This window comes from Hordeum vulgare, chromosome 5H (genome assembly GCF_904849725.1).
Source record: "Hordeum vulgare subsp. vulgare chromosome 5H, MorexV3_pseudomolecules_assembly, whole genome shotgun sequence".
NCBI classification, from domain to species: Eukaryota; Viridiplantae; Streptophyta; class Magnoliopsida; order Poales; family Poaceae; genus Hordeum; species Hordeum vulgare.
In genome coordinates this window covers 11,508,058-11,521,739 of record NC_058522.1, presented here as the reverse complement: position 1 = coordinate 11,521,739, position 13,682 = coordinate 11,508,058, and the positions used below count along the sequence as shown (strand labels likewise).

Here is a 13,682-nt window from a genome sequence, read left to right as displayed (position 1 = left end):
GAGATATGGATATGGTAATATTAGAGTTATGGTAGTAGGTTGTTGTGAATCTAGAAATACTTGTGTTGAGGTTAGTGATTCCCGTAGCATGCATGTATGGTGAACCGCTATGTTATGAAGTCGGAACATAATTAATTTATTGATTGTCATCCTTTGTGTGGCGGTCGGGATCGCGTGATGGTTAACTCCTACCAACCCTTCCCCTAGGAGTAAGCGTTTAGCACTTTGTTTCGATTACTAATAAAACTTTCGCAATAAGTATATGAGTTCTTCATGACTAATGTGAGTCCATGGTATAGATGCACTCTCACCCTTCCACCATTGCTAGCCTCTTTAGTGCCGCGCAACTTTTGCCGGTGCACAAAACCACCATATACCTTCCTCAAAACAGCCACCATACCTACCTATTATGGCATTTTCATAGCCATTCCGAGATATATTGCCATGCAACTTCCACCGTTCCGTCTCATGACATGTGCCATCACTTTCATATTGCCATTGCATTATCGTAAGATAGCTAGCGAGATGTTTCAACGTCATACACTAAGCTAGATCGTTGCACATCCCGGTACACTGCCGGAGGCGTTTCATATAGAGTAATTATTGTTCTAAGTATCGAGTTGTAAGTAAATAAAAGTGTGATGGTCATCATTATTAGAGCATTGTCCCATGTGAGGAAATAATAAAAGAGGCCAGCGAAGCCCGAATAAAAAAGAGAGGCCAAAGATGCCACCCAAAAAAAGGGAAAAATGAAATGAAAAAAGAGAGGCCAAAGAGCCCAAACAAAAAAATGAGAGAAAAAGAGAGAAGGGACAATGCTACTATCTTTTTCCACACGTGTGCTTCAAAATAGCACCATGTTCTTCATGATAGAGAGTCTCTTGTTTTATCACTTTCATATACTACTGGGAATTTTCATTATATAACTTGGCTTGTATATTCCAATGATGGGGTTCCTCAAAATTGCCCTAGGTCTTCGTGAGCAAGCAAGTTGGGTGCACACCCACTAGTTTTTTTCATTTTGAGCTTTCATACACTTATAGCTCTAGTGCATCCATTGCGTGGCAATCCCTACTCATTCACATTGATATCTATTGATGGGCATCTCCGTAACCCATTGATACGCCGAGTCGATGTGACCATCTCCTCCTTTTTTCCTCACAACCTCCACCACAGTCTATTCCACCTATAGTGCTATACCCATGGCACACGCTCATGTATTGCGTGAGAGTTGAAAAAGTTTGAGAAAGTAAGAGTGCGAAAACAATTACTTGGACAATACCGGGGTTGTGCATGATTTAAATTCGTTGTGTGGGGATGATGGAGCATAGCCAGACTATATGATTTTGTAGGGATAACTTTCTTTGGCCTTGTTATTTCAAAAGTTCATGATTACTTTGCTAATATGCTTGAAGTATTATTGTTTTCATGTCAATATTAAACTACTGTTTTGAATCTTATGGATCTGAACATTCATGGCACAATAAAGAAGTTACAAAGAACAAATATGTTAGGTAGCATTCCACATCAAAAATTCGGTCTTTATCACTTCCCTACTCGAGGACGAGCAGGAGTTAAGCTTGGGGATGCTTGATACGTCTCCAACGTATCTATAATTTTTTATTGTTCCATGCTATTATATTGGGATGTTTTATATGCATTTATATGCTATTTTATATCATTTTTGGGACTAACCTATTAACTCAGTGCCCAGTGCCAGTTTCTGTTTTTTTCGTGTTTTTGACCTTTTTCAGATAAGAATATTAAACGGAGTCCGAACGGAATAAAACCTTCGGGATGATTTTTACCATAACATAAGGGATCTAGAAGACTTGAGAACCAAGGCAGAGGGCCACGGAGGAGGCCACGAGCCCCCCCCCCCCCCCCCCGCGTGCCTCCTTTGCCCTACCTCTTTCGCCTATAAATTCCCTGAAATCCCCAAACCAACAGAGAGAGCCATGAAAATACTTTTCCGCCGCCGCAAGTTTTTGTTTCCGCGAGATCCCATCTGGGGACCGTCCTGGTGCCCTGCCGGAGGGGGATTCGGACATGGAGGGCTTCTTCATCAACACCATTGCCTCTCCGATGATGCGCGAGTAGTTCACCACAGACCTTCGGGTCCATAGCTAGTAGCTAGATGGCTTCTTCTCTCTCTTGGATCTTCAATACAAAGTTCTCCATGATCTTCATGGACATCTATCCTATTTAACTTTCTTTTGCGGTGTGTTTGTCGAGATCCGATGAATTGTGGATTTATGATCAGATTATCTATGAATATTATTTGAGTCTCCTCTGATTTCTTATATGCATGATTTCGTATCATTGTAATTCTCTTCGAGTTATGGGTTTCGTTTGGCCAACTTGATCTATAATTCTTGCAATGGGAGAAGTGCTTGATTTTGGGTTCATACGGTGCGGTGTCCTCACCTAGTGACAGAAGGGGTAGCGAGGCACGCATCATGTTGTTGCCATCAAGGGTAAAAAGATGGGTTTTATATCATATTGCATGAATTTATCCCTCTACATCATGTCATCTTGCTTAAGGCGTTACTCTGTTTGTTATGAACTTAATACACTAGATGCATGCTGGATAGCGGTCGATGTGTGGAGTAATAGTAGCAGATGCAGAAAGTATCGGTCTACTTGTCTCAGACGTGATGCCTATATGTATGATCATTGCCTTAGATATCGTCATGACTTTGCGCGATTCTATCAATTGCTCGACAGTAATTCGGTCACCCACTGTAATACTTGATATCATGAGAGAAGCCTCTAGTGAACACTATGGCCCCGGGGTCTATTTTACACATTATATATTCAGATCTACATACAAAAATACCAAAAATACCTTGCTGCACTTTTATTTATTTATTTATATTTACCTATTATCACTATCAGATCTCACTTTGCAAGTAATCGTAAAGGGATTGACAACCCCTTTATCGCGTTGGGTGCAAGTTTGTTTGTCTTTGCGTAGGTGCCTTGGTGCCTCATCTTGATATTCCTACTGGATTGATACCTTGGTTCTCAAACTGAGGGAAATACTTATCTCTACTTTGCTGCATCACCCTTTCCTCTTCAAGGGAAAAACCAACGCAAGCTCAAGAAGTAGCATCCATATTTACTTACAACTCGACAAAACTATACAAGATGACTCTATGGAGGTGTTTGTTTCGACCAATTTGCACCGTCACCTGTTTACATCGTTAACAATTACCGTTCCACACGTTTGGAATAGATGCACCGTAATCATCTCCCTCTGTAAACGGTTCCAGCCCAAGTCTCGGTCGCTACCACCCACCTCCCCCCGGTAACGAAGCGTTACCTTCCCCACGAGATCGCCTCCTCATCCCCCACGAGATCGCCTCCTCGTCCCCCATGAACCGCCCCCCGTCCAACCGCCCCGTCCAGCGCCTCCTCGTCCGCCGCCCCGTCCAGCACCGCCCCGCCCCCGCCCTGTCCTACTTCATCCAGCTCACTGCCTCGCCGATCCCCTTCGATCCCCTCCAACTCCCAATTAATCCCTTCTCCTGGTGCAGCACTAACACCTCCGTGCCATGCCAGCCAACGAGGACAGACAGTTGAAGCCGCCGCCGCCGTCGACGAGGATGGACCATCAAAGCCGCCACCGAGGAGCAGCAAGGTCCATCTTCGCCGAGGAGGAGCATCACGACTGCCAAATTCATCGCCCATCAAGCTCTTCGTGCAATTCTGTTTCCTTTACAGTGCAGAACCAAACAGAATGGGGTTTGTCCTTTCCAGTGTTGTTACAATGTGTAATCAGTTCACATTTACGTTTACCTTACCACTCATCAAAACAAACACCTCCTATATGAATGCCTCTCACAGTGTATCAGGATGTGCAATGATCTAGCGTACCATGTATGACAATGATGAACAGTGGTTGTGCCACAAATATCATGTCAGCTCTATATGATCATGCAAAGCAATATGATGATGCACACACAAGTCATGTGACGGAACGGTGAAAGTTGCATGGCAATATATCTCGGAATGGCTATGAAAATGTCATAATAGGTAGGTATGGTGGTTGTTCTGAGAAAGATATAAGGAGGGTTATGTGTGATAGAGTGTATCATATCACAAAGTTTCGATGCACCAGCGAAGTTTGCACCAACTCTCGAGGTGAAAAAGGGCAATGCACGATACTGAAGAGGCTAGTAAATTGCGGAAAGGTAGGAGTGCGTATAATGCATGGACCCACAATAGTCATAAAGAACTCATATACTTATTCTGAAAGCCTATTATCCCTCAAAGCAAAGTACTACTCGCATGCCCCTAGGGAATTGGTTGGTAGGAGTTAACCATCACGCACATCCGATTATAAGTTATAGCATCACTCAAGGATTTCCTTTCAGACATAAAAATGCTCACACCTCACCATCATGCCATGACCAACACTTAGATGAGAAGCTAATAAAAAACTCTAATATCGATATTTATGCTAACCAATGATCATGAACCAATATCCTTTTACGATATCAATATATGTAAACCATACGTTTCATATTTAGTGATCTGCATGAAAGTTTTTATTATATCCCCCTGAATACCTATCCTTTGTTGGACTAGTCTTATAACACGTTCATATGTCCATTATTATTTATTAGACTCTCAAAAATATTTAAGTGAAGCATGGGAGTGCAATCATTTCTATAAAATATAACCACCACCTTACTCTAAAAGATATAAGTGAAGCACTAGAGCAACTGCCTAGCTTAAACGATACAAGCGAAGTACATATAGTATTCTAATAAATCACGATAAATATGTGTCCCTCTCAAAAGGTGTGTCCAACAAACAATGATTGTGTCAAACTAAAAGAAAACAAACTATAATACACGATGCTCCAAGTACTCATATCGCATTATGAATAAAAATGTTGTCGATGGATTGTAGACGAAATAGGGATACCATCCAGGGCCTCCCCAAGCTTAGACGCTTGGGTCTTACGTGAATATTACCTTAGGGTTCCTTGGGCATCCGCAAGCTTAGGGTCTTGCAGCTCCTTATTCCTTCATTCATCATTGTCTCACCTAAAAATTAAAAAATTCACCACAAAAAACTCAATAGAAACCTCGTGGGATCCGCTAGTATAATAAACATATCATAAACTATAGGTACTATTGTAAACTCATTCATATTTTATTATTTCATAATAACTACTATATTCTAACTTATCCATGCCTTATAGCCCAATATAATTCATAGCATCATTAAAACAAGCAAACTATGCAAGAAAAACAAAATCTTTCTAAAACAGAACAATCTGTAATGATCTGTACTAACATCAGACTTCTATAACTCCTACAATTCTAAAAAATTAGGAAGACCACGGAAATCTGTATATACATACTGCGTAAAAAATTGAGATAAAAAATATGTTCCATTAAAATCAGAGAAATTAAATACTGGGCGCATAAGTTTCTGTTTTTGCACAGAATCAGTTCTACTATCATCCAAATCATCCCGCATGCTTTACTTGGCACAAATACTAATTTAAACATAAAAACATAATAATTACAAGATCAATAATTATGTGAACACACACAAATAAGAAGTAAAATGAAAAATTGAGATAACTATTGGGTTGCCTCCCAACAAACGCTATTATTTTATGCCCCTAGTTAGGCATAATGCATAATTTCAAGTATTGTCATCCTTCATATTAATTACATATGTGTCCCTCATAATAGATTCATGTGGTGGTTTAATTCTCTTTCTAGGGAAGTGTTATATCCGTTTATTTAATGGAAATTGGAATCTTATATTCCCTTCTTTCATATCAATAATAGCACTATAAGTCCTTGTAATCCAAAGTAGTGGGCACATCACTATTTACAGTTTTGACCTCTCCAAACCCACTTTTATTATTTTTATCATCAAAATGACCACCCTCCGAACAATTGGGACGTCTTCTAGATAAAGTTGACTGAAAATCATATAAATTGTTGCTAAAATTATGTGAAAATTGTAAAATAATGTCGTGAGACAATAAAAAATTATAAATACGACGGAGACGTACCAGGCCTCAAATGGGTCCAAGTGTAACATGTCTTTAACATGTAGGAAGACACACCGGGTCATAATTGGGCCCAAAGACACCACAGTTAGTTAATGGGACTAAAATACTGAATGACCATAATGATGTCGGATGCCAAACGGGTCGATGATGGGCCAAATTGGCACCGGTTCTTATGTGCCTTATGGACCGGGGTTGTCACTCGGCTATCTGCAAGCATGCCATTAGTGGGTATGATTTTACTTAAGTTGACATTATCTGTATGTGTGTTATCCTCAATGCATTTATTTCTTGTCTTGTTCTCGTTCTAAGACTCCGCATGCACCCGAAATCCCTTAGATAAATGCGGGAGGTGGTAAAGTGCAGTGACACATATGGAAAGCTACACTGAATGACGATGACAGTAAGGATTAGTATGGTATAGCTGAAAGCAACTCCTTGGGGATCATGGGATGCAATCATTAAAAGCTCAATGCATTGATCTAGCGAAATCTTAATAATCAAGGTAACCTCGCATGACGGTATGGTCATTGGTTGGACAATAGACTCACTATGTAGGTTGCTAATTGGTCGTCATGTTATTCAGACACATACCTCACATCTACATAGTTGAGAGCACATCATAACAATGTCTACGAGGACCATGTTGGAAATAAGACAAGATCCTAAGTACAAGTATAAGGTTGTAAGTAAACTCGCTATGCCCATGCATCCATCTATTTGATCTATCTCTTAATCACAACTAAAATTTGTTTGCCCGAGAAACTAAAATTTCTTATGAGAATGATAGCTTGCTTGAGTCCCTGTCTAAGAGCAGAACTCCCCGTGGGTTCGATACCTAGGGTCACCATTGGGGAAAGAGGTGAGGACTATCTACATTTGAGATCATATCAAAGCTAATCACGAGACGGGCATAGATGCTCGTACCAACACCCGTACTATACAACACCACCTCCTCCCAGTTGAGTACTTCAACTCCGTGTGATTGGATCTCACATATGACAACACAAATAGATCAGAACCACGAATCAAAACAAGAAAACTTTACCTCCGAAAGGTATCCGAAGGGGGAATCGGCAGAAGGGCACCACTACGCCATCATCTCGATTATGGAGACTATATCATTGATCTTCATCATCATTGTAATTCACATCATCAACATAATCCCTTCATCCATCTCTTTGTAATACCAAAACCTAATGTGGATTCATGTGTGTATTACATTAATCATTCATCAATTATTGTCATGAACACCTTGATGATGCTTGATGTCTCTATGTACGAGTAAACCCCCTAGTTCTAGGAGATATGGAGGAGTGCTGGTATGTTTTTGAGTTAAAGGTCGACAAGATACACAATTCTCTTGATATGTTGTGTTAACTATTCTTAATAATGCTTTGTGAAGTCGACCTTAGAACATTTGCCTATATGCACCTTACGGATTTAACTATCCGAGGGAAGCGGGGTTGAGGAGGTATTGGGATGACCGAAGCCACCACCCTCCTTCGTGTTACTTAGATAGGGGAATAATGGAATCCGTATTGATCCACGACCACGGGGAAACCTTAATCATTTTTGCTTCTATTCAGTAGGAGAGGGATAGTAGTGGCGTCTATGATGTAGAGCCACAATAGTATGCACACTGATGTACTTGACTCCACCCACACATAAAAACATATAAAGTGGATCGGTTATCTAAACCTAGAATTGTGCATTGCAATTAGGTAACATACATACTAGTTGTAAATCCGGACTCCGTGGAAATGTCTTAGCTCTACTTCAGATTTTATAACACTCTTGTTCTTTACTATTATTTTTGCGCACTTTGTTTCTCGTCACAACTCTCTTGCAATATCCCCACTTCCGAATCACTTTTGCAGTGAATCACAATTAACTGGCAAGACACATTTCAATAAATGAAGGCAAAGTCCATTTCCTAGCTCTCTATGGAATCGATGCTAATACTTTGAAAATGCTACAACTCAATCATGTGAACTTGTAGGACATCACCCCCTCCTTTCTCTACCGCCAAATGTTGTCATGGTGGTCGTCCCGAGCGCACTGAAGTTCACCCTGTTGCTTAAGATTCCCCTTCCCGATTCGATGGTAGAGCATTGTCGAAACCCCCAGAAACCCGTAGTCACCAATCCCCAAGGTCCCATTGCCTCCGTCTGCATTGATCTGATGCAACTGTCGCCGTTCTTAGCCACTGTCTCGACCTGCCTATATAAGACCACACCAATCCTCCGCTCACTCATGGGCTCTCCCTCTTTTCATCAGAGATCTCCTCTCAAGGTAATTGCTCCCTCTCATCCTCCTCTTCTCTCTATATCCGACAAAATCTCTGTCGGATAGTGATTGCCATTAATTATCAAAACCATAGATGTGGACTACATACACTTTCAACAATGATTTTATCAGATATATGAAAACTGTCCCTAGTGATGGGAAAGGCAACAAGGGCCTCCATGTGAAGGTCGAACAAGGCACCACGATAGCATTTGCGCAGGTGATCTTCACCTTCCACAAGCAAGGTCAATGCAACAGAAGAACAAGACGAATAAGTCTCGAGTAAGCTCACATGCCCCCAAAGAGCACCAGTTGGTGACAATAGAGCCCGTTCCCCAGTATGACTCTATCATTTGATCCACAATCATCGCTTCCTATTCGACGACAATCATAAGAAGACTACAACGCCACTTACTCACGTTTCGGTATGGCATGTCATCTGATGTCGTGAAACTGTATCAAAACCTAAACCTATATCTACTATAACCCCTTCTAACTACGACGACGACGATGACACTCTGGATTGGCGGCGCCGTCTTCTTCGGTCGGAACGGAGATGAGGTGGGCCCGGAGGGTCGGAGAGAGAAAGGGAAGTGATTGGGAAATAAAACGCCTGTGATGAAGGTGGAGGTTGCGTGAGATCTGGGCTGGGCAGGGGCGCAGCGACACCGCGTGAGCGCCTTCCCCACCACCTTCCCCGTCGTGCTTTCCGCCGACCCCCATTATCTCGCTCTCACGCACGCACACCGACACCGCCACCGCCACCACCACCACCACCGCCGCCATTTCTCCATTTATTGACGGCAAACCCCCTCCCCGCTCTCCCCCGTCGACCGACGCCACCGCCCCTCCCCCTCCCCCTCCCCTCCGCCGCGTGCTGCCTACGGTACGTCTCGCGTCTTCTCCTCCCCTAAACATCTCCGTCGCAAGCGATAGTCTCTCTCTCTCTCTCTCGCGCGCGCGCGGGCCACAGCCTCCGATGGGCCGACGCCCGCCTCCGCAGCCGACGGCTGAGGTGAGCCTCGCGGCCGTCTCGCATTGCGTTGCAACGCGCGGCAGGTGTTTGCTTCTTTGCCAAGCCCGGATCGGGTTCCTTGCGTGCTCCGGATGCCATCTCCCCGTCTGTCGATTTTGCCGCGACGGTTCCAAGAATGCCGGAGACCGTGCTCAGATCCATCAGAAAAGAAAGGAAGATGAGATCCCAAGTCGCGTCTTAGCCCAGATCGATGGCCATGTTCAGCTGTAGTGTAGTTTTTTTTTCCGCTCCCTCGTCTGTAGATCAGTCCAAGATCTCAAAATTCGGCCCCTTCGTAAGATCCAGTGATAGTGGTCCGCTATGTTTGACCAAGTTCTAGCTGCTCGAGTATGCTTTAGTGATAATTGTTGGCACGTGGACTGCCAGATGTGGAAACGACAAATAACTAGTAGAGTATGTACTTGCAGAACAGGTTCAGATCTTGGTCTAGAAAGTAACATTGGATGTCTACTTATCTAGGATTTGGCGCACGTTCCTGTCTATTATCTACTACAGTATTGTTTTCCATGATCTGTCAGTGAAAATGTCTTTACAGTGAGTATTTCTTTCATATTGTGGTTTGATAGGATAGCATGAATATCTGAATTCACATCGATGCATCATCAATCCCCTGTGTGGTTCTCTTGAAAATGCAAGAGTTCCATGTTGCGGTTCCAACTACAATGTTTTGTTGTTTCTAAATAGGGATGGCATGATCTTAATCAAATTTGATTCACATTTTTGTTTTATCTGGATGGGAAATAACACTCGATACATTATCATGCACTCGTAAATTCTACTTTCAGCTTTGATATTTGTAACCAATTATCTTGCTGCTGCATACAAAAGGGCGGAGTGTGCCTGTTTTGCATGACTGCATTTCTCCACATTTTTTTGTTAAAATTCCCAGAGTTTTAGTTTTGAGCTTGTAGTTGTTGGATCATGCACTCTGGTCTGTGAGAAATAGATGCAATTGCCCATTTATGTATTGACCTTAGAGGACGAGACTGGCCTTCCTGGTCTCTCCGAATTCTTTCTACAGGAGAGCTGGGTTCAGTTTCTCATTGTATTATCTATTATGTTCTGACAGTTCAAAAGATAATATATAGTAATATTCTACTTATTAATTATCATTTGTTTCATTCTATATAGGCTATATCAAACTGTATCTTGTCTAATCCTTTTAAATACTCTACTTGTACAACAGGATTCCAGAAATTACAGTCCGATATGGCGACACCCTACACACCTAAGAGCATCCTCATTACAGGAGCTGCTGGTTTCATCGCTTCCCATGTCACAAACCGCATTGTACGGAACTACCCTGATTACAAGATTGTCGTCCTTGACAAGCTTGATTACTGCTCCAATCTGAAGAACCTTCTCCCTGCCAGCTCGTCACCGAACTTCAAGTTTGTCAAGGGCGATATTGCAAGTGCTGATCTTGTCAACTTCCTCCTGGTCACAGAGAACATCGATACAATAATGCACTTTGCAGCCCAGACACATGTTGACAATTCTTTTGGTAACTCCTTTGAATTCACCAAGAACAACATTTACGGTACTCATGTTCTTCTTGAAGCTTGCAAGGTCACTGGGCAGATCAGGAGGTTCATCCACGTTAGCACTGATGAGGTCTATGGCGAGACTGATGAGGATGCAGTGGTTGGCAACCATGAGGCCTCACAGCTGCTCCCCACAAATCCTTATTCAGCCACCAAAGCTGGAGCAGAGATGCTTGTCATGGCTTATGGGAGATCCTATGGTCTGCCGGTCATCACTACCCGGGGAAATAATGTGTATGGTCCTAACCAGTTTCCTGAAAAGCTTATTCCGAAGTTCATTCTTTTGGCTATGAGAGGAAAGCCCCTCCCAATTCATGGTGATGGATCCAATGTCCGAAGCTACCTCTATTGTGAGGATGTTGCTGAGGCTTTTGAAGTCATTCTTCATCGTGGAGAAGTTGGACATGTTTACAACATTGGAACAAAGAGAGAGAGGACAGTCACTGATGTTGCAAAGGATGTCTGCAGGCTTTTCAATCTTGAAGCTGATAAAGTAATCCAGTTTGTCGATAATAGACCTTTCAATGATCAGAGGTATTTCTTGGATGATGAGAAGCTCAAGAGTCTTGGGTGGTCTGAGCGCACTAGATGGGAGGAGGGCCTGAGGAAGACCATGGAATGGTATGTAGCCAATTCTGACTATTGGGGTGATGTTTCTGGTGCACTGTTGCCTCATCCGAGGACACTGATGATGCCTGGGTGTGAGGGCTCTGAGGAAATTAAAGGAATGCTAAATCTGTTTACTAACAATCAAACGAAGATGGTGGCTCCAACATCAGAAGGTTCTTCCCAAACTCGTTCGCTCAAGTTCTTGATATATGGCCGGACAGGATGGATTGGTGGACTTCTTGGCAAAATATGCGAGAAACAAGGAATTCCATATGAATATGGAAAAGGTCGCTTGGAAGAGCGCTTTTCCATTGTCCTTGATATCCAAACTGTTAAGCCAACACATGTCTTCAATGCTGCTGGTGTTACTGGCAGACCCAATGTTGATTGGTGTGAGTCTCACAAGCCAGACACCATACGTACCAATGTTGTGGGCACCTTGACTCTAGCTGATGTTTGTCGGGAGCATGGGTTATTGGTGATAAACTATGCCACTGGGTGCATATTCGAATATGATGCAAATCATCCTGAAGGATCGGGCATCGGCTTCAAAGAAGAGAATAAACCAAACTTCACTGGTTCATTCTACTCAAAGACCAAGGCAATGGTAACTGCTTCTTCCCTTCTGTAATGACTACTTTGTTAGTATTTTATCTGTGTGGTGATATTATGCTTTAAAAAAGTTAAGATGCAAACAGTGGAACAAACTTCTGATTATTTGTTCCCTGGACAATGCAGGTTGAGGAACTGTTGAAGGAGTACGAGAATGTCTGCACTCTGCGAGTCCGGATGCCGATATCGTCTGACCTCAACAATCCCCGAAACTTCATCACAAAGATTAGCCGTTACGACAAGGTGGTAAACATCCCAAACAGCATGACTGTGTTGGATGAGCTTTTGCCGATTTCAGTTGAGATGGCAAAAAGGAACTTGCGGGGCATCTGGAACTTCACCAATCCTGGTGTGGTCAGCCACAATGAAATTCTGGAGATGTACAAGAAGTACATGGATCCCAGCTACAAGTGGACAAACTTCACGCTGGAAGAACAGGCCAAGGTCATAGTTGCACCTCGGAGCAACAACGAGATGGACGCGGCAAAGCTGAAGAGAGAGTTCCCCGAGCTGCTATCGATCAAAGACTCATTGATCAAGTATGTCTTTGAGCCCAACAGGAAGGTCCCAGCAACTTGAAAGCCAGAACAGGTAATAATATAGGAAACATATACCAAGCACCAAAAGATTTTAGGAATCATTCGTCGCGGCGATTCATTAGAATGTTTTTACGATACTTGGCAGCATATCTCTGTTACAGATTCACAGCATCATTTGAACTATATATTTGGCAGTCTGCTGGTCGCAGCAAAGATATCTTGTACCATGATTCTGTCAAGAAACGAACTAATGCCGAGCACCTTTAAATCCTCTTACCTTTTGTGTGTGAATGATCAGGCGGCCTGTGCTCTGACAAAAAGCATTTGAACAAGCATTTTAACTTGCATTTTTTTCTCTGTGCTCATCGTACTGATGCTGGTGTGTTTGGTTTGACCCAAGCTTGGGAAAGAAGTTGCATTGGTTAACCAGAGCAAAGAGGAAGCACTCAGAATCTATTCCTCCCTCCGTAAAGAAATATAAGGGCGTTTAGATCACTAAAATAGTGATCTAAACACTCTTATAATTTATTTACAGAGGGAATAGTTTTCTTCTTTCCTTCTGTACATAGAACTTTTTTTTTCTTCAAATGTACTGTGCGCTGTATGATACTATCCTCCTATTGATTCCTTTCAAAAGATACCTGTTTCCGTGTCACATTCACTGAAATCTTCCTAGGGCATAATTTTGGAAATTCTTATGTTCTAAATTCATGTAGACATCTCAGACATACGACAGCACTCATTTGTTATTTTGATCTGCACTGTTTTTTTTGGAAACATCTGCACTGTTGATGTATACTCGACTAGATTATTTTTCTCCAGCTATAATTATTTAAATACAGAGAAAATATATATCAAGATAAAAGTCCATAATGTAAGGCACCGCTTGGAATGCCATATGGCAGCCAAATACACCTGTAAAGAACTGTGTGGGCTTTTTTCTTAATTCTAAAAAAAATGCAATTGTTGGATTACTTAAGGCCTGTTTGGACGTCCTCCACTCCGCATCT

General features: G+C 42.4%; 1 protein-coding gene across 1 annotated transcript; it reads left to right on the top strand.

Moving 5' to 3' along the window:
* Positions 1-9,157: 9,157 nt before the first annotated feature.
* On the top strand, positions 9,158-12,948 carry LOC123452966 (trifunctional UDP-glucose 4,6-dehydratase/UDP-4-keto-6-deoxy-D-glucose 3,5-epimerase/UDP-4-keto-L-rhamnose-reductase RHM1-like). The gene is made up of 3 exons (XM_045129716.1): positions 9,158-9,218; positions 10,555-12,128; positions 12,260-12,948. Exons 2-3 carry the CDS (start codon positions 10,578-10,580, stop codon positions 12,710-12,712), a joined length of 2,004 nt encoding a protein of 667 aa, XP_044985651.1. The 5' UTR covers positions 9,158-9,218; positions 10,555-10,577; the 3' UTR covers positions 12,713-12,948.
* The last annotated feature ends 734 nt before the right edge of the window (positions 12,949-13,682 follow it).

Excerpts from the sequence above, each read along its gene's own strand:
- LOC123452966 (XM_045129716.1), top strand. The coding sequence starts at position 10,578 with ATGGCGACACCCTACACACCTAAGAGCATCCTCATTACAGGAGCTGCT. Across the intron at positions 12,129-12,259 it reads ACTCAAAGACCAAGGCAATG|GTTGAGGAACTGTTGAAGGA; the intron begins GTAACTGCTTCT and ends TGGACAATGCAG.